General features: G+C 46.3%; 1 protein-coding gene across 3 annotated transcripts in view; it reads right to left on the bottom strand.

The window, feature by feature from the left end:
- HECW1 (HECT, C2 and WW domain containing E3 ubiquitin protein ligase 1) overlaps window positions 1-20,521 on the bottom strand; it is a 498,317-nt gene that overhangs the window by 71,777 nt on the left and 406,019 nt on the right. For all 3 annotated transcript variants that reach the window (XM_075315148.1, XM_075315147.1, XM_075315149.1), the window contains 4 exons: window positions 20,066-20,200; window positions 19,289-19,394; window positions 18,509-18,605; window positions 14,755-14,838 (listed from right to left, as the gene is read on the bottom strand). In XM_075315148.1, coding sequence (XP_075171263.1) covers window positions 14,755-14,838; window positions 18,509-18,605; window positions 19,289-19,394; window positions 20,066-20,200 — 422 coding nt within the window. The remainder of the gene's footprint in view (window positions 1-14,754; window positions 14,839-18,508; window positions 18,606-19,288; window positions 19,395-20,065; window positions 20,201-20,521) is intronic.

Genomic DNA, 20,521 nt, shown 5'->3' with positions numbered 1-20,521 from the left:
TAGGAGAGCAAGGAGCCAGCGCTCAGTGTGCGCGGCTCCCTGCTCCCTGCACATGTAGCTGCATTAGACATCGGGTTAATTAACCCGATGTGTACTGTAGCTAGGAGAGCAAGGAGCCAGCGCTAAGCAGTGTGCGCGGCTCCCTGCTCTCTGCACATGTAGCTGCATTACACATCGGGTTAATTAACCCGATGTGTACTGTAGCTAGGAGAGCAAAGCTAAGCGGTGTGCGCTGGTAACTAATGTAAACATCGGGTAACCATACCCGATGTTTACCTTAGTTACCAGTGTCCGCAGCTTCCAGACACCGGCTCCGTGCAAGCGCAGCGTCGCTTGCACGTCGCTGCTGGCTGGGGGCTGGTCACTGGTCGCTGGTGAGATCTGCCTGTTTGACAGCTCACCAGCGACCATGTAGCGATGCAGCAGCGATCCTGACCAGGTCAGATCGCTGGTCGGATCGCTGCTGCATCGCTAAAGTGTGAAGGTACCCTTACTGATAGGGAATGTAGATTGTGAGCTCCAATGGGGAAAGCAATGATAATATCTATATAGCGCTGGAGAATATGATGGCGCTGTGTAAGAAAACCACAATAAGTAATAAGAATCACAGGTGCTGCTAAGCTATGATTGGCACATCTGGAGGGAGGCTGAAAGCCCAACAACTCAAATATGACTGATGAAATGCCCATTTAGTTTGCAAGCAGAGATTTCACATACTGCGCTCCAAACAAGAAATAAAACAACAAATGTGACTATCTCTACAAAGGAGTGAAACAGAACGCAATGGGAAAGAGTGACAGAATCAGTGGAGATCAAGGTGTTTAAAGGGGTTCTCCACTACTTGGACAATCCTTTCTCTTTCCCCATGTTTAGCCCATTAAAATCAAAAAGCTTGTACTCACCTCCTGTGCCCTCATCATTCCAGCGATGTTAGCATTCATGTTCCCAGGGCGCATGTGAGGTTGTGACGTCCCGTAAGCCCCGGGACCAATCACTGCCGCTTCAATGTCCCCCCCTTCGGGCAAATGAGTTAATCAACAGGAAGTGAGAACTGCAGCTGCAACTCACTAGCTGTTGATTACTCATATGCCCAAAGGTGGGAAGAAAGAAGCTAACGTAAGCCCAAGGAGCGCGAGTGCCAACATCACTGGAACCAAGCTGGCATGGGAGGTGAGTATAAGCTTTTTATTTTAATGGGGTGTGAGGCAGTGACAGGGGTAATATTTGAAGACCGCTATGTGTCCCCCAGAATGTGTCTGGAAACCCTCTGAGTTTGCTATAGCTATTATTGGGAGTATAGCACAAACGGTAACAGGGAGACAGATCCCTCCTCCCAGTCCAGGTTTTGTAGCAATCCTCATGTCCAGCATTTTCATTTAAACTCATGCAGAGCACAGCAGGGTGTGTCTCAGTTGAGAGCCAGGCTTGGTGAAGCTAACACATGCCGTGTGAGCTAGGCTGGCTCTGTGTGGAGTGAACACAGGCCAAGAGTGTGAGCCTAGGAGAACCTTACACAGATCCCTGCGGTTAACGGGGTCCTAAGGTAACAAGACTTTTTGATGCAAAGAATTTGTCTATATGCACCGGCTGTGATCCGGAAGAGACTTTGACAGTGGGAAATTGGATCTATTTATGCTGCAACAATAAATAGACTGTTGGTGTGAACACGCTGCTGCCTCACTGCCTCACGTTTTTGCCCAAACAACGCTGCTACCTCACATTATGGTGGAGAATGCGGGCATGGCAGCCTGGTTGCTAAGGGCAATGGCCTAAGAGGTACTTACCCGGAAGGAAAAAAAAAAAAAAAGATTTTTTTTTCTACTGACTGTTTGCGGTGGATCGGCGGGTCCACAAAGCCTGCAGGCGTTGCAGCCTGGTTGCTAGGGGCAACAACCCAGTTTTCACATGTTTATGATCAAGCCTGCAAAGTTACAGTTTAACTCAGCAGCCACCATGGAGGATCTTGTAAAGCAGCTGGTCCAGGCTAATGCTCAGCAGCAACAAACCAATGTCCAGCTCCAGCGGGCGTTCATTCAGCAACAGGAGACAAACAGCTTGTTGGCTAAGCAGCTTTCTGCTCTGCGAGAAGCGCTCCCAGGAGTAACTCCAGGTCATCCAGTCCTTCCTGCGGCCCAGGACAGAGTAAGGGCAGCACTTACGAGGATGAGTGCAGAGGATGACCCAGAAGCCTTTCTCTCCGTGTTTGAGAGGACCGCTGAGCGAGAGAAATTGTCTATCGACCGTTGGACTGATGTCGTGGCCCCGTTCTTGGTAGGTGAACCCCAAAAAGCCTACCTGGATCTCAGCACGGAGGATGCCAAGGACTATGGCACACTGAAAGGTGAGATCCTTGCACGAATGGGGGTTAACACTTATCTCCGGGCCCAACGAGTGAATCAGTGGTCCTTTGAGGAGGGAGAACCTGCACGCTCACAGGCCCATGTCTTACTGGACCTTGTAAAAAAATGGCTGCAGCCGGAGACCTTGAACCCCGGACAGATGATTGAGCGGGTGGTGATTGAACGGTTTGTGCGGACTTTGCCAGCCCCCATTCAACGGTGGGTGGGACAGGGGGACCCCAGTACCCTAGACCAGCTAGTGAATTTGGTGGAACGCTACACAGCTACCCAGGAGTTGGTCCGGGACTCTGCTTCACGGCGGGCACTCCGTAGGGATACGCCCCCTTCACAGTTGGTAAAAGACTCCCGTCCCTCCTCGGGTGCTGCCCCGTCTTCAGCCCTGGCAGAGAGTAAACCCCAGACTAAGGTCAGCAGGAGTCCCGGTTCCCCAAAGTCAGACACCCGAAACAGGGACACCTCTGCTATTATGTGCTGGCGGTGCCATCAGCTCGGGCATGTGATGGCACAGTGCCCACTCACATCAGAACCCATGGACTGCCGGTACGCTCGCCGGGTATCAATGTATGCCCATACTGTTTGTACCGTAAGCACTGTTACTATGGGGGAGGAGCCCCATCTCTGCAAAGTACGTGTTAATGGCTATACAGCAGAGGCTTTGTTGGACTCAGGAAGTTTAGTGACTCTTGTACATGCCTCCTTGGTCTCCGGGGAAAACCCTACGGGACATAAAGTAGGGGTACTTTGTATTCATGGAGACCTACGTGAATACCCTATGGAAAGGGTCACCATTGCTACCTCGTGTGGAGAGGTACAACATGAAGTGGGGGTGATGAAAAGACTTCCATATGCTGTTATTTTGGGAAGAGACTTGCCCCTGTTCTGGACATTATGTGGGAGGCGACCTAGCCCTCCGAGGTGTATGATTGAACCAGACCCTGAGCCGGACAATCCCGACTCAGGGATACCTGCCGTAGGGGTCACCAGTATAGGGACAGAGTGTAACCCTGCCAGGTTCCCCCTAGAGGTAATGGCAGGAGAGGTTGAGCCACCCGAGGCAATCCCGGAGTTGAACGTGTCTCCAGATAATTTCGGAACAGCACAGCTCCGGGACCCCACATTGGCTCCTGGATGTGGAAATGTACAGGTAATTGATGGGGTACCCCAGCGGCCTGGTGCCAGGCTGTAAACTCCCTACATGGCTCTAAAGCGAGAGTTGCTCTATCGGGCTGATACAATCCGAGGGGAAATAGTGGAACAGTTGGTGGTCCCTCAGCCGTACCGCCGTCAGACCTTGGAATTGGCTCATAACCACCTAATGAGTGGGCACCTAGGTGAAGAGAAAACGCGGGAACGCATGTTTCAGCGGTTTTGCTGGCCAGGGGTCGGCGCAGAAATTAAGAGGTTCTGTGAGTCCTGCCCAGTTTGTCAGTTGACCGCACCAACGCACCGTTTCCGTAGTCCTCTGATACCTTTACCCATTATAGAGGTGCCTTTTGAGCAGATTGCTATGGATCTGATCGGACCCATTGTAAAATCAGCCCGTGGTCACCAGCACATCCTGGTAGTGATGGATTACGCGACACGTTATCCGGAGGCCATTCCACTACGTCACACCTCGGCGAGGCTTATTGCTCGGGAGTTGTTTGCTATGTTCTGTCGCGTGGGGTTACCCAAAGAAATCCTGACCGATCAGGGCACTCCCTTTATGTCTAAAATTACAAAGGAACTGTGCAAACTCCTCCAGATCAAGCAGCTACGCACGTCGGTGTACCATCCCCAGACTGATGGTCTAGTGGAACGTTTTAATAAAACTCTAAAGGCTATGTTGAAAAAGGTGGTCTCCAAAGAGGGGAAAGATTGGGACATGTTATTGCCCTATTTAATGTTCGCTATCCGCGAGGTCCCACGATCTTCCACCGGGTTCTCGCCATTTGAGTTACTGTATGGCAGACATCCGCGGGGACTGCTGGATATAGTTAAGGAAACTTGGGAACAGGAGCCCACCCCTCACAAAAGCACAGTGGAATACGTTATGGGTATGCAGGATCGCATCACGGCAATAATGCCCATTGTTAAAGAGCATTTGCTGGATGCTCAGGCAGCCCAAAGTACTCAGTATAATAGAAAGGCCTCCATCAGGTCTTTTAAACTGGGAGATCGTGTCTTAGTCCTAATACCTACTGCAGAAAGTAAGTTCTTAGCCAAATGGCAAGGTCCCTATGAGATCCGGGAGAAAGTGGGGGAAGTAAACTATAAAGTGTATCAGCCAGGTAGAAGAAAACTAGAACAAATCTACCATGTAAACCTGCTGAAGGCGTGGAAACACAGGGAATGTATGGTGGCTGACGTAACGTTGGACCTAACCTTTTCAGGTGCCTTGACAACAACAAAGGAGGAGTCCCCTGATGATGAATTGGGAGTAAGGATAGGGGATTCTATCTCAAAACAGCAGAGACGGGAGTCTCGGAGATTAGTGCAGCGGAATACGGATGTGTTCTCAAGCCTACCAGGCCGAACAACCATAATCCACCATGATATTGTCACCGAGCCTCAAGTAAGGGTACGCCTGAGGCCATACCGGGTACCAGAGGCTCGTAGGCAAGCCATTGCGGAGGAGGTAAAAAAGATGCTCCAACTAGGGGTTATTGAAAAATCCACGAGCGAATGGGCCAGTCCCATTGTGCTGATCCCGAAACCAGACGGTTCTTTAAGATTCTGTAATGACTTCCGAAAGTTAAATGAGGTATCGAAGTTTGATATGTATCCCATGCCCAGGGTCGACGAGCTGATAGAGAGACTGGGACGGGCCCAGTACTTCACGACTCTCGATCTCACTAAAGGTTACTGGCAGGTGCCGCTGACAGAGGCGGCAAAAGAAAAGACCGCTTTTGTCACGCCAGGGGGGCTCTATCACTATGTCGTCTTGCCATTTGGTTTACATGGGGCTCCGGCCACGTTTCAGAGATTAATGGACATAGTGTTAGAACCCCATCAACCATATGCCTCCGCATATTTGGATGACATCATCATCTATAGCAGTGACTGGAGCACCCACTTATCTCAGGTACAAGCGGTAGTGGATTCGCTCAGAGCGGCTGGTCTGACGGCGAATCCAAGCAAATGTGCTATGGGTCTCAAAGAAGCCCGTTACTTGGGGTATGTGATAGGCCAAGGGGTTATCAAGCCACAAGTAAACAAAATCGAAGCCATTCAAAACTGGCCTCGTCCCCTTACCACAAAACAGGTAAGAGCCTTTCTGGGTATAATGGGGTATTACCGACGATTCATACCCAATTTTGCTGGAAGCTCGGCTCCTTTGACCGATCTCTTAAAAGGGAAGAAGTCGGTCATGGTCCACTGGACTACACAAGCAGAGGAAGCCCTTCAGGCGCTAAAGGTAGTCCTATGTTGTCAGCCTCTCCTTGTCAACCCTGACTTTCAAAAGGAGTTTATAGTACAGGCAGATGCCTCTGAGGTGGGTCTGGGTGCAGTTCTGTCCCAGGAGGTAGATGGAGAAGAGCATCCGGTCACCTATTTGAGTAGAAAACTCACCCCGGCAGAGAAGAACTATAGCATAGTGGAGAAGGAGTGCCTGGCCATAAAATGGGCTCTGGAATCCCTACGCTACTACCTGCTGGGGCGACACTTTCGCCTGGTGACAGACCACTCCCCTTTGGTCTGGATGAGGAATGCTAAGGAGAGAAATGCTAGAGTCACCAGGTGGTTTCTCTCCTTGCAGAACTTTCACTTTTCTGTGGAACACCGGGCTGGTAGGTTGCAGGGCAATGCAGATGCCCTGTCCAGAGGTCCCTGTATGTTGGCAAAAGTTCAACCCTGCCCGTTTGAACTGAGGGGGGGGATATGTGAGGCAGTGACAGGGGTAATATTTGAAGACCGCTATGTGTCCCCCAGAATGTGTCTAGAAACCCTCTGAGTTTGCTATAGCTATTACTGGGAGTATAGCACAAAGGGTAACAGGGAGACAGATCCCTCCTCCCAGTCCAGGTTTTGTAGCAATCCTCATGTCCAGCATTTTCATTTAAACTCATGCAGAGCACAGCAGGGTGTGTCTCAGTTGAGAGCCAGGCTTGGTGAAGCTAACACATGCCGTGTGAGCTAGGCTGGCTCTGTGTGGAGTGAACACAGGCCAAGAGTGTGAGCCTAGGAGAACCTTACACAGATCCCTGCGGTTAACGGGGTCCTAAGGTAACAAGACTTTTTGATGCAAAGAATTTGTCTATATGCACCGGCTGTGATCCGGAAGAGACTTTGACAGTGGGAAATTGGATCTATTTATGCTGCAACAATAAATAGACTGTTGGTGTGAACACGCTGCTGCCTCACTGCCTCACGTTTTTGCCCAAACAACGCTGCTACCTCACAGGGGTCAAACATGAGGAATGAGAAGGGGGTTATCCAAGTAGTGGACCACCCCTTTAACTGTTTTTTTTTTTTAAACAACTAACAGATACTCTTTAATGTATAATAATAATAATAATAATAATAATACAGTATAGATTTTAAGGTACTATACCCTATTACAAAAAAAAAAATACAATTTCAATAGAAATTTTGCATCAGATCAATGTGTGAGAAAGCCAAGTATTTTAGCTGATCCCTAATTAGATTAAAAAAAAATGTTTTTGGCACTCCTAATTCTCTTAATTTACGTGATATAAAGACATGCCACACAAAACACACACGTGTCATAGGGTTTAACTACAGTGTGACCACTGCCAAATAAAGACTCATGGCCTGGAAATGCAGCAGATAATGATATCAGTGTTTGCATGGCTGCCTCTTCAAACAACTCAGCTTCAAGAGACTGTGAACATCAAAGCCCTGGTAAGACCTAGATAACACTTAGAACCATTCATTCAGAGCATTACATTTCCTGATTAAATAGAGCTCCTAATTAAACAAGAAATGATGTCATGCACACCTGCACTGGGTCACATTATGTTATACATAGCAGAAAAGGGACATTCACCACATTATAACTCATTACTAATAACACTTTTTTACATATTTTCGTAAGTTGTCAGGCTATGTTATAAAATTAATAGAGATGATCGAACGCCCCAAAAACCAGGACCGGCGGATCACTGACAGATTTAAAAATAAGTCCCATCCGCTCCAGAATCCGGTGCCCATATAAGTCAATGGGCACGAGAATCCGGAGATTAAAAACATCTGTGGAAGGGATATGGGGGCAGGAACGCATGTGGTATACTCACCGAGTCGCTGTCATGGCGGCAAACTCCTTCCGGGTCATGCTTTTACCTTCTGGAGCCGACAATTCAATATTCACTACTTTGCCCGCCCATCAGCGCGTGTAATTGTGACGCTCTGGCAAAACCAGGTAGTCACAGAAAGAGTTAAACCTCCCTGGTACCACCTGATCCCACACTGGTACAGTAAAGCAGCCGCACCTCCCCGCCAGTGTAACTAAGGGAGCAGGAGGGGAGGAGTTGAGTCAGTCGGTGGGAGGAGGGAGAGGAGTGCAGACCAGAGTTGTAGCTCCTGTGCTGCAGGGGAAGTGAAGCAAAGAAAAAGCAGAAGTTTTGGAGCTGAAGTGGAGAGTAGGCTCATGGGAACCCGTAGTGGACCGGGGCAGGGTAGTGGCCCGCCGGTAGTGTGCACGGGACCCCGGACTTGTGCAAAGAGAGGACTTCCCCCGTCCGAAACAGAGAAGGTGACTCTTAGCTGGAGTGCAGGAGAGAGAGAGGGCCCTGCTTCTTGTACCGTGTGTGGGATCCAAACATCCCCGTACCAAAGGCCTACGGACACCGGCAATTTCTGGTTAAGTACTGGACTCAGTGTTTCCTGACCCTCCACATCAATACAGCCTCATCCAACACCAGGACAACTGAGCTGTGAGTGTACTATTCCCTGCAATCCCTGCCACCACCACAACTCCCACTGGGCCCCGGGGCATCCATACCTACCAACGCAGGGTTAACAACATCCAGCTGCCAGCCCAACGCCCCCGGGAGTCCCCTCAACAGCAGCGGTGGTACCCCATTTACCACATACCGTGGGTGGCGTCACATACAAACTTTCCAAAATCCCATACACCATAACCCCCTTTTCAATTGAAGTGACCACGAGACCCCCGGGTCCGGAGACCCTCGAGCCACCCACAGAAGGACCGGATCCGAGCAGCTCAGCTGCTGAGAGCGGGGCGGTACACCTCAATTTTTGGCGTCACGAACAGGATTCAAATCCATCCACTTACCCGGTGGAAGTGCGCCTTGAATTGGACAGTCAGCGGTGATCCGTTGAGAAATTTTCAGAAGTCGCCATTTTTGCCGCCATTTATGAGCGCGAAAAACTACAGCCCAGCGTCTTCTCCCCCGAGAAAGGGCGCAAAGCTGAAGCCCCGCCCCCTGGGAACACAGCCGGAAAGTAAACCCCCGAGGATGTAAAACGAAACTAACCAGCCGCACAAGGGAGTGCTGGCAAAAGACCAAGGGGGAGCGGATGAATAATCTGCAGCATGTAACCAGAGCTGTAAAGTGCAGGGACGCCAGAACTCTGCAAAATTCCATTCCTGGACACAAGAGCAGCAAGATATCACAGCAGGCTGCAATCTCGATGACATCTCACCCGGCCCTGAGCATGGCCGCAACGGTGATGACATCGGCTTCGACAGTCCGCCCGGCCGCAACAGTGATGACGCCGGCTCCGGCAGTCCGCCCGGCCGTAACGGAGGCGGCCCCTGTCCTGAAATCTCCCCCAGCTGCAGCGCCAGCCGCTCCCAAATACCCCGTCCCGGCTGTGGAACAGCGGGAGTGCACCTGCCGAGAGGAGGATCAGGCCACTGAGCGTTGGGGCTCTCGGCAGTTAGCAAGGCCGGTTGTAGCCGGTGCCGAGGGTATCCGAGTGGGCCTGGCTGCTGAGCAGGAGGCGGAGCACGGAACCCGTGCTCCGTATTGGGAGCGGCAGCAGTTGTAAAAATGTTGTTTTATGGACTGGCGGGAAGGACAGTTTTGCAACGTTGTAAGCAAAAATGCATCCCCTTAGGGGGATAAAATGTTAATGTTTTACCCGTTTTTACATTGCAGTTTTCCTGAAAAATAAAGAAAAGTCGGTGTCTGGACAGCCCGCAGACGGGCTGTGTTTAACCAAGAGGGAATGTGACGCCCTGGCAAAACCAGGTAGTCACAGAAAGAGTTAAACCTCCCTGGTACCACCTGATCCCACACTGGTACAGTGAAGCAGCCGCACCTCCCCCCAGTGTAACTAAAGGAGCAGGAGGGGAGGAGTTGAGTCAGTCGGTGGAAGGAGGGAGAAGAGTGCAGACAGGGGTTGTAGCTCGCATGCTGCAGGGGAAGTGAAGCAAAGAAAAAGCAGAAGTTTTGGAGCTGAAGTGGAGAGTAGGCTCAGGGGAACCCGTAGTGGACCGGGGCAGGGTAGTGGCCTGTTACCCTTTGTGCTATACTCCCAGTAATAGCTATAGCAAACTCAGAGGGTTTCCAGACACATTCTGGGGGACACATAGCGGTCTTCAAATATTACCCCTGTCACTGCCTCACATATCCCCCCCCTCAGTTCAAACGGGCAGGGTTGAACTTTTGCCAACATACAGGGACCTCTGGACAGGGCATCTGCATTGCCCTGCAACCTACCAGCCCGGTGTTCCACAGAAAAGTGAAAGTTCTGCAAGGAGAGAAACCTATTCAGTTAGTGCAGAAAAAGTAGTGAGAGCAAAACAAAGACCCCCAAACAAGGACAGGTGTATTGTCCAATGAAGGCTTTGACTACCAAAAACTCTCTTCTCTCAGCTGCTTCACTGGTGGACACAGGAACCATGGAACATCCTACAGCAGCTCCTGTGGTGGGAAAGCAAATAAAAGTATTACAGTTAGCTAAAATAGCAATACTTTAGGTTACCAACCAGACAACTGCCGCTTGCAGTACCCTTCTGCTAAAACTTGCATCTGCTGACATACAGGTAAGAGTTCTGTAAAGATGTGAACTGACGACTAAGTGGCAGCCCTATGGGACAGAAAAATAGACGTCTGAAGGTGAATGACCCAGAGAGCTTCTACAAAGCAGGAGAAGTGACCTGTGTCCTGGCAGGGCCACCCTAACAGCCTAATATTCCAAATTGTCAGACCGAAAACAGTGGGCAATCGTAACACCAGTCAACCACACTGTTGAAGTGAAGGAGAAAGACAGGCAAGAGCCACCATTCAGTACCTTGCATGATGGAAGAGATCACTAGGAGGAAAAATCATCCTGCCAGAATGTCAGAGTAGAGAGATATCTCTGACTGGCAAAAGGAAAGGACTGCTGGACATACATGACAAAATTGAGGTCTGCCAGATCTAGGGGGATAATACAGTGGCTCCAAGTTCACCTTGCCTTGTCTGCCAGTCCTGACCTACGACCTAGAAGTCAGGTTCTGCTGGACTAAGATAGCCAAGGCAGGAATCTGACCCCGGGGAGTCAACGCTAGGTCGAGACAGGAATGTAAAAATGAAAAATAAGGAAAACTCACTTCCAAATTAAACGGTAGAAGTGTGAAAAAATACCCTTGTTCCCCAATCATAGTTAGACAAACATATACAGAAAGGCCCAAAGCCTTCTGAACAGCAGACCCAACAGTCCTGCAGATAATTTAAATGGCAGGGAATTCAAATGGAAAAGAAAATCCTTGGAAAAGGTCTATTTAGAGGCCTTGGGTGATGCCCAAGGACATCTGCAACGAAGAATGGGTATTCTGGACTGAATTTGAAGGAATCTGAGCTAAGGAGACATTCAAAGTTTTTATTCCAAAATAAAGCAAGAGAATCTTGCTTTGATAGGGAAAGACCAAGACTCTCCTAACGTTGTAAACTCTAGTGGAAGAGGTAGACATTTTCGGGAGACCATCAAAGACAAAAGTGGATTGTCTGAACTAGCTGTCTTAAGTCTTGAATGAGACAGACCTGGCCAGCACTACGCATAAGAGGTGAGAAAATGGAAACACTATTAGTTATTCTCTAACCCGGCCATCTAGGACTGTGGGACAAAAGGACTAAAATAAGAGGGACACGGCCTTATGGACAGAGAAAGCATGAGAGCTGAACCAAAGTACTGAGTTAGCTGCCTTAAGGGGAGGTTTCATCAGACACTCAATGGATATAAAGTGGTTCCCTATCAGGGAAAATGAATCAAAAAAAGGGTAAATTATATAAGGACTCCTCAGTAAATGAAGTCCACTGGAAGGAAGGTCAGACTGGCTGATAGCTGAGTAGTGAGGCTGGCAGCAAGATGCACCTGAAAGATGGCACGTGTCTGTGGATGTGCGACCGATAACTGTGTGGTGCAGGATACAGGTAAAAAAAAAAAGATGAAGCAGAATGGGCAGGGCCTACTCAAAGGCAAAGAGGACAGCAAGTGCAAGCCTGATTGGCTGATGAAAAAGGCAGGTGTGGCCTGCAGGAAGTCGTCTAGGCTGTAATGAAGCCGTGAGCTACATTAGAGTCCCGGCACTGCTGGAGACCTGGAGGCACTGTAAAGCAAGCAGTGCAGCCCCCAAGACAAGGTAGCCTGCAAGGACTCCCAGCCAGCTGCAGGAAATACCCAGGAGACACAGAGAAGTTAGCAAAAGAAAATGACTAGACACTCCAATGGACCACCAAGAGAATGCCACATTGCTTGGAGAATAACTTTGCAAGAGCGGCTCTGTGGAAAGCCAGTGAAATGCAGGACCAAAGCAAGAGACACACTTATATGTCCTGAAGATGCTTAATTTTGTAGTCTTTGGAGTCCCGGATACATCTTCTGCTCCATACAATGCACCATGCTCTGAGGGGTAGGGAGTCAAAAGGCAAATGACCATCTGCCCATGGTACCTGATCACCAACTGCGTCAAGGTACAATGGTCCTCCCATTCCATTGAGAGAGGACACAGACTTAACCACTACAGGCTGTTTTCTCTTAGTTGGGGGAAAAAGAGCGGCCCAGCCAGGTCTGTTATCCAAACCAAAGAAGAAAAAAAGAGTGATTATTCTCTGCAGGAAAAATCATAGGCACAAATAGTTCTGGAACTCAGATCTGTGTCTGCCTCATGTATGACAATAAGGCCCTGTGCGCACTAGAAAAAGGATTTTTCGCAAGAAATTTCTTGACAGTCTGAAAGATTAGCGCACTTGCGTTTTTACCGCGTTTTTGTGCATTTTTTATGCGTTTTTTTTTCTGCAGGTTGGTCCCTGCGTTTTTTTTTTACCATTATCTATGGCAAAAACGCAGGTACCTGCAGAAAAGAAGTGACATGCTTATTTCTTTTTCTCAAGAAATTCTGCAGAAAGAATGTTCTTGAGAAAAAAACCGCAGTGCGCGCACAGCTATTTTTTTTCCATAGGTTTTGCTGGGGAATATCTGCAGAAAGGTTACAACCATTTTCTCAAGACATTTCTGCAGCAAAACGCAAAAAATGCGGGTAAAAACGCAGTGTGTGCACAGGGCCTAAGAGAAACTGAATAGCTCGGTTTTAGAAGGGCCAGACTTTTACCAAGATGTATTCTTAGTGTATGCCTCCAGGTGGCAGCATATTACCCATCGTTTTTGTGTCCCACAGTGAAGGACCTGAGAAAATCACTATGAATTTAACCCTCAACTGGTGAGGTGGGATTTTTGTCACGCAACTGGTGATGTGGGGCTTCCTATACCCCAGTGTTTAGAAAAATCTAATTTTTACAGAAAATGCAAAGATCACGTTTGTTTTAATCGTTTTCTTATTGGCAATGGATTACACCTGAGTATACCAAATTTTTGACACCCACAAGTATCGGAAAATGTAATACATTGATGATTCATACCAGCATTTTTCCAATGAATGCCAGCTGAACAAAATTTCCCTGGGGTGTTGCAAACCCCACCTCACCAGTTGAGGCCCCCTTCACACGTCCGTGAAACACGTGCGTGTTTGGTCCGTTTCCGTATGTACCGGAGACACGACCAAACATGCACCAATGTTAATCTATGTTTGAGGGCACACGTGCGTTATTTCATAATGTCCGTGTGTCCGTGATCCGTATGTGTTTCCGTTTTGCACAGAAGCATGTCCGTTTTCTGCACGGAACACGCACACGTGGACACCATGAAAATCAATGGTTATGTGTGCACAATACGTGACACGGATGCATCTCTGTATGCTCCGTGTACGTTTTGTGCTTTTTTTTAGCGATGTCGGTCATTCTTTCTTTTCCTGTCTATGTCAGTCAATCTTCCTCAGTCCGTCGGTCGGTCTCTCTGTCTGTCTGTCGGTCTCTCTCTGTCTTGTCTGTCCCTCTCTCGCTGTCTGTCGGTAAGTCTCCCCCCTCTCTCACACCTACCGATCCCCGATCACTGGCGCGGCGCTGCACAGCTGTTCACTAAACTCCGGCGGCTTTTCCTCTTTTGAAAAAGCCGGCCACTCATTAAACAATCTCGTATTCCCTGCTTTCCCAGCCCACCGATGCCTATGATTGGTTGCAGTTAGACATGCCCCCACGCTGATTGACAGCTGTCTCACTGCAACCAATCACAGCCGCCGGGGGGTGGGACTATACTGTGCAGTTAAAAAAATAATTAAATAATTAAAAAAAAACGACGTGCGGTCCCCCCCATGTTGATAACAGCCAGGGTAAAGTCACACGGCTGAAGGCTGGTATTCTCAGGATGGGGAGCTCCACGTTATGGGGAGCCCCCCAGCCTAACAATATCAGCCAGCAGCCGCCCAGAATGGCCGCATCCGTTAGATGCGACTGTTCTGGGACTCTACCCGGCTCTTCCCGATTGGCCCTGGTGCGTTGGCAATCGGGGTAATAAGGAGTTAATGGCAGCCCATAGCTGCCACTAAATCCTAGATTAATCATGTCAGGCGTCTCCCCGAGATACCTTCCATGATTAATCTGTAGGTTACAGTTAAAAAACAGACACACCCGAAAAATCCTTTATTAGAAATAAAAAACACTAACAAATTCCCTCGTCACCAATTTATTAACCCCAACAAAGCCCTCCATGTCCGGCGTAATCCACGGACCTCCAGCGTCGCATCCAGCTCTGCTGCATGAAGGTGACAGGAGCAGCAGAATACACCGCCGCTCCTGTCAGCTCCATGCAGCAAATGAGGTGAGTAGCGCGATCAGCTGAGCTGTCACTGAGGTTACCCACGGCCACCACGTTAAGGGATGAACATGACATCTAGAGCATTAGATAGGAGATTACATATTAGCTAGTGTGCTATATAGTCACAAATCTGCCACTACCATCCATATACAATTATTTTGGATGCCTGCTCAGGGACACTTATCTGTTACTGCAATCAGGTATTATCCTAAAGGATGCAAACTGCAAACTGCAAAATGTTGTAGAAAGTACTATTTTCAGGTAAAATTGCAAATTCATTACATTCCTGTACCTTAGGAGAATAACTAAGTCAGCATCACAAGACAATTTCTCAAGACCGTGGGTGCCCTCTGTTCGAATGTAATGAATCTTCTCCCTTTAACATAAAAGGTTAAAGTGTAAATACAAATGATGTGTGTGTAGTAAACATACATAGTTTAGTGGCATTACATGTACTCACATATGTACATACACATGCATTTAGACACATATTGCACAAACATGTCAGAAGAAACCTCAAAGCCTCGAGTAACACTGGTAGGTTTAAAATGAAAGAAGCCATGAAAACTATACATTTACAATGGCATAAACTAGCAGGCATTTCTATCCATCAAATTTGTCACTGATCTCCATCAAAATCATACCCGGATAAGTCTCTAAATCTTGCAATTCCACTGGATTTTGACAATATCTGAGCAGAGTTACCATAATCCCCTATCTTCTCTCTAAGAAAATTCTTTTTACACTATGCAGATATCTAAAATCTCTGCTTTGTGAGATTGTAGGATCTTAGCTAAGGACACATTGAGCAATCACAAGGCTCCATAGCCCAATTCAATTTCTACTGTACACACCTCGTTTCATCATTTATAGTCAGCTCTGGCTGCACATCTTATGTACATGATGTGGAGATGGGTCCTCCTAGTTATTAGGTTCTATAAGTACTATTGCTACTAGCCTTGTCGCTTCACCCATGATCTCATGATCTAAACCCTAATATTGGTAGAGCAGGATTTTTTAGGCTTTTTTTTTCAGTGTTTTGCTTTGATCTGAAAGTAATCTATTCAGAATGAAAATCTAAAGCAATATACAGCAACTTTGCAATCTATTAACTCATTGCCGAATGTAATAAAAAATGTGATCAAATCTCATAAAAGAAGATATCAGAATGGAAATAATCAGGCTCCTTTCACATTGCGTTTGTGCAGTCCGTTAGTTGTATACTGTAAACGTATACGTTTAACGGACTGTGCTATTTAGTCATAGTTGTCCTTTTTTAGTACTGTCAAAACGTATACGTTAAACGTAACTCAATTCGTTTGACAAATTCTGTGTGTGGAGTAAAACATATCTGTTTGTTCATTGTTAAAGTACAATAAAGTTTTCTGCGGAAATTTTTTTTTTTTTTTGTGGGTGTATCCAGTGTATGTGTGTTCTACATTGGTACTTACATTCCTCAGGTAGCTGGGATTAATGTTATCACTCCAATGTGCAATGTGCTAGCAAATGGTTGCCTGAACACTTCCGGTCACGTTAGAACATCACATGATGGGTCACATGTCTTTGTTTATATTGACAAGGTTTCTGAAACGCAATGATAACGTATACCACAAATATGTACAATCATGGATCATACGGTACAATGCTTTTTCCATAGACTCTAATGTTAAAATAATTGTGTTTAGTGTACGTTTTCTACAAAGTACAGAAAAACGTAGTAGTATACGTTTTCCGGTACGTTTCAAAAAACCGTACAATTACCAAACGTATGCTATTTTTTACATGCGATAGCATACGTTTCTTAATGAAAGTCTATGGAAGCGTTAATGTATATGTTTGGGGTGGATTCAAACGTATACGTGTAACGGACTGCAGAAACGCAATGTGAAAGGGGCCACTAGTAGAGAGACAAGAGCAAAAGGGTCCTATCAGGGTGATAACAGAGTACAATAGTTTAGTGTGTTCACCTAGTTAAGGTGGTGTCACACATAGCGACGACGACAACAACGTCGCTGCTAAGTCACCATTTTCTGTGACGTAGCAGCGACGTCCCGTCGCTGTCACTGTGTGTGACATCTAGCAATGAGTTGGCCCCTGCTGTGAGGTCGCCGGTCGTTGCTGAATGTCCTGCTTAATTTTTTGGACGTTGCTCTCCCGCTGTGAAGCATACATCGCTGTGTGTCACAGGGAGAGAGCGATGAACTGAAGCGAGCAGGGAGCCGGCGTCTGGCAGCCTGCGGTAAGCTGTAACCACGGTAAACATCGTCTAACCAAGAAGCCCTTTCCTTGGTTACCCGATATGTACCTTAGTTACTAGCGTCTGCCGCTCTCACGCTGCCAGTGCCGACTTCCTGCTCCCTGCACACATAGCTGGAGTACACATCGGGTAATTAACCCGATGTGTACTCTGGCTAGGAGTGCAGGGAACAGGGAGCCGGCACTGGCAGCGTGAGAGCGGCGGACGCTAGTAACTAAGGTAAATATCGGGTAACTAAGAGAAGTGCTTTCCTTGGTTACCCGATATTTACCTTAGTTACGCTTCCACGCGTTGCTGCTGGCTGCCAGTGCCGACTCCCTGATTTCTGCACACATAGCTGGAGTACACATCGGGTAATTAACTAGGTAATTAACTAGGCTAGGAGTGCAGGGAACAGGGAGCCGGCACTGGCAGCGTGAGAGCGTCGGACGCTAGTAACTAAGGTAAATATCGGGTAACCAAGAGAAGTGCTTTCCTTGGTTACCCGATATTTACCTTAGTTACGCTTCCACGCGTTGCTGCTGGCTGGGGGCTGGTCACTGGTCGCTGGTGAGATCTGCCTGTTTGACAGCTCACCAGCGACCATGTAACGACGCAGCAGCGATCCTGATAAGGTCAGATCGCTGGTCGTGATCGCTGCTGCGTCGCTATTTGTGACACCACCTTTAGGGTTGTATATCCAAACCAAGGAACAATGTATGAATAGGCTGCTGCGGGCCCAAAGTGTTGTGATCAGTATAGCAGGAAGGAAAGGGTTAAATCCGCGCTGACAATCGAGGAGATCAAGATGGATAAATATAGTAGTGTATTGAGTCTATGCGTTTCAAAGCATGAGGCATCTTCTTCAGGACATAAAACTACACAAGTGGATTTAACCCTTTCCTTCCTGTTATTATAATGGAAATGATGGCATTTCATGAAAACTGACACACTGCCATCAGTAAGGGTTGTTATAACAATGAATCATCCATTATCGGCAATTTTACTTGTTAACACAAAATGTAAGGCAAAAAAAAATACAATTGCAAACGCAGTCATTGTTTTGTAGTATTACTTTTTGATAAATAGTGCAAAAGCCAAATAATCAAATATATACTGCCTACCTCAGCACTGTGTCAATAGAAATGAAATAATCATATTGCAGAATGAATCCAGATAACAGAGCGTTTTGCTTTTATAACTAACTAGCTGTAGTACCCGGGCATTACCTGGGATAGTAACTGTTTCTCTGTCTCTCTATCTCTCTGTCTGCCTCTTTCCATGTCTGCTTCTGTCTGTGTCTGTCTGTCTGTCTCTGTCTGTCTTTCTCTGTCTCTATCTCTCTGTCTGTCTCTCTGTCTGTCTTTCTCTCTGTCTCTCTCCCTGTCTGCCTCTGTCTCTGTCAGTCTCTCTCTTTCTCTGTCTCTCTGTTCTCTCTGTGTCTGTCTGTCTCTGTCTGTCTCTATCCATCTCTCCACATAAATCATATTACCTCACACATAAGCTTCTTATACTAAGAATGTCCTTTGTTCCTATAGCAACCAATCACAGTTCCTATTAATGACCTGTAGCGCCCATCTCCATTTACTTTAATGTAAGCAGGTTTTTTTGGCGAATTACTGTAAAGCAAGGGGTTAAATTTTCCCCTCAAAACATAGTCTATGACGTTCCCTGAGTGCAAAATTTCGTAATTGTAAATGCGACAGTGCGGATTCCTTTAGCGGACATACATATACACACACACACACATACATACACACACATACATACACATACACACTCAGCTTTATATGTTAGATAGGACAAGTACCTGAGTGCATGATTTCTTGCTAAACTTGGCTGACGTTCTTGAAGCATCTCAAAAATATTTGGCTGTCTCAGAAATGCCACAATCTTGTCATTATATGCTGAAAGTGAAGAATATTTTATTTTATTACCAAATCTAACATTTGTTCAGACAAGGATTATTTCATGATATTTGTACTAGCACAGAAAGTAATTTCAGTGGCTGAAACCCGTATAAAACAATAAATTGGTGACATTTCGCAGGTAGATCCCTTGTTCAGTGGCCCTGGCTTTTATTGAGAGGGTTCTCATCTGTTGTTGGGTACTGATTAATTTCCAAGTATTTTCAACAATTGTACAGAAAAAATCCAACAGGGCTGACTGACTTTTCGACAAATAAGTGTTCAGCCTCCTAAACCTCGTACATGGTCAGCTTTTGTATTTAAAGAGAATCTGTCAGCAGGTTTTTACTATGTAATCTGAGAGTAGCATGATGTAAGGGCTAAGACCAGAGGAGTGCATATTCTCTAGCCTGCATGCTGTCATTTTGATACAATCACTATTTTCAGTGCTGCAGATGTAGCAGTGCTTTGAATGCTGAGCCCTGTAGAACCCTGTCTATACCGCTGATTGGTAGCTTTCGCTCTATACTGCACATTGAGAGAAAGCTGCTAATCAGTGGTAGGAGCCCTGTTATATAGAGTATCTGACTAGGAGGCAAGAGACACCCAGCCCTTTAGCAAACATCTCCATAGCTAAAATCCTGCTGACCAATTCCTTTAAACCAATACATAGTTCTGCTTACCTAAAGGTACTGTTTCCTGTTGATGTTGAGTTCTTATTGCAGAAACCAAACTGTTACCTGGTCTTGCTAATAGTGATGCCCCTCTGTTTCTGGAAACTTCTGATGCCTAGCAGAATACATACATGCAAATTAAAAAAAATACAAGAACTGCCCATTTATCAGTTTCTAGACATGTAATGTGGTAAAATATAGCTCCAGCGCTCCACTCAAGTGCCTTCAACCAATCTTGTGGAGTGGCATGTCATTGCTGCAGCACAATAAACACAAATCGGTCGGGAGCACCGACATGGAAACCCTGAAGCCGCAAATTGTAAGTATGTATATATATATATATATATATATATATAACATTTGGGATTTTTTTTAATTTTATGACATTTTCTGTACTTGGCAAAATTTTTCATGATCTTGGAAAACTTGTTAAAAAAATTATAGTTATGACTAAAACAGCTCTATCTACATAACAAATGATTACTATTTTATAAATGTTTTTATTAAAAAATCTAAACGTTAGTTTGAGCAATATAAAAAAAAAAATTAAAGTGGTATTCCCATCTGGGACATTTGTTTGACAGTTCAAAAAATTGGCAACAAGCTCCCATAGAAAAGGATGAAAAATGCAACGCATGCGATCTCCGTTTCTTATAATACAATACACAAAGGGGCATCCTGTTTATATGCCCTAAGTGACCTGGCTGAGACAACCTCTTTAAGTAGATACCTAGTGAATATGTAATTAATTAATTAAAACGTGTTGGAAAGTTCATAAAGAATTACTTCTCCAGCGCTGTAACTCCTAAGCCTCTGAAGATGCTGTCTGTGAGTCAAATGATTTGGAAGTCGCCCATTTTGAAGAGGAATTCGAGGATCAATAAAGGTTGTTGCTCGACTGTTATGATCTACAAAGAAAGACTGAAATAAAGAGATCTTTGTTAACATGTACATATGAGAAAGAGGAAGATGGGGGAAAGAAGAAAGATAACTGAGAATGAAATAGAAAGGGAGAAAGACAAGGAGAAACTCTAATTTTAGCCGGACCATCCATGAATTTACAGACAATATATAACAAGGGCTAATACCACAAATCCAAGTGGTTTGGAGTGGTGAAGGGATTCATTTTATTCTATTATATCTAAAAACATATAAAAAGATATATAATTCTTTGTCAGTGATCTGTTTTGCTGAAAAAGGTCTCAAAATCCCCTGATTTCCTTCACACAGGCAAGCAATAAA

Source organism: Anomaloglossus baeobatrachus, chromosome 6 (assembly GCF_048569485.1).
Source record: "Anomaloglossus baeobatrachus isolate aAnoBae1 chromosome 6, aAnoBae1.hap1, whole genome shotgun sequence".
Classification (NCBI taxonomy): Eukaryota; Metazoa; Chordata; class Amphibia; order Anura; family Aromobatidae; genus Anomaloglossus; species Anomaloglossus baeobatrachus.
Note: the sequence above shows the minus strand (reverse complement) of the source record. Positions and strands in the feature narration are given on the sequence as shown.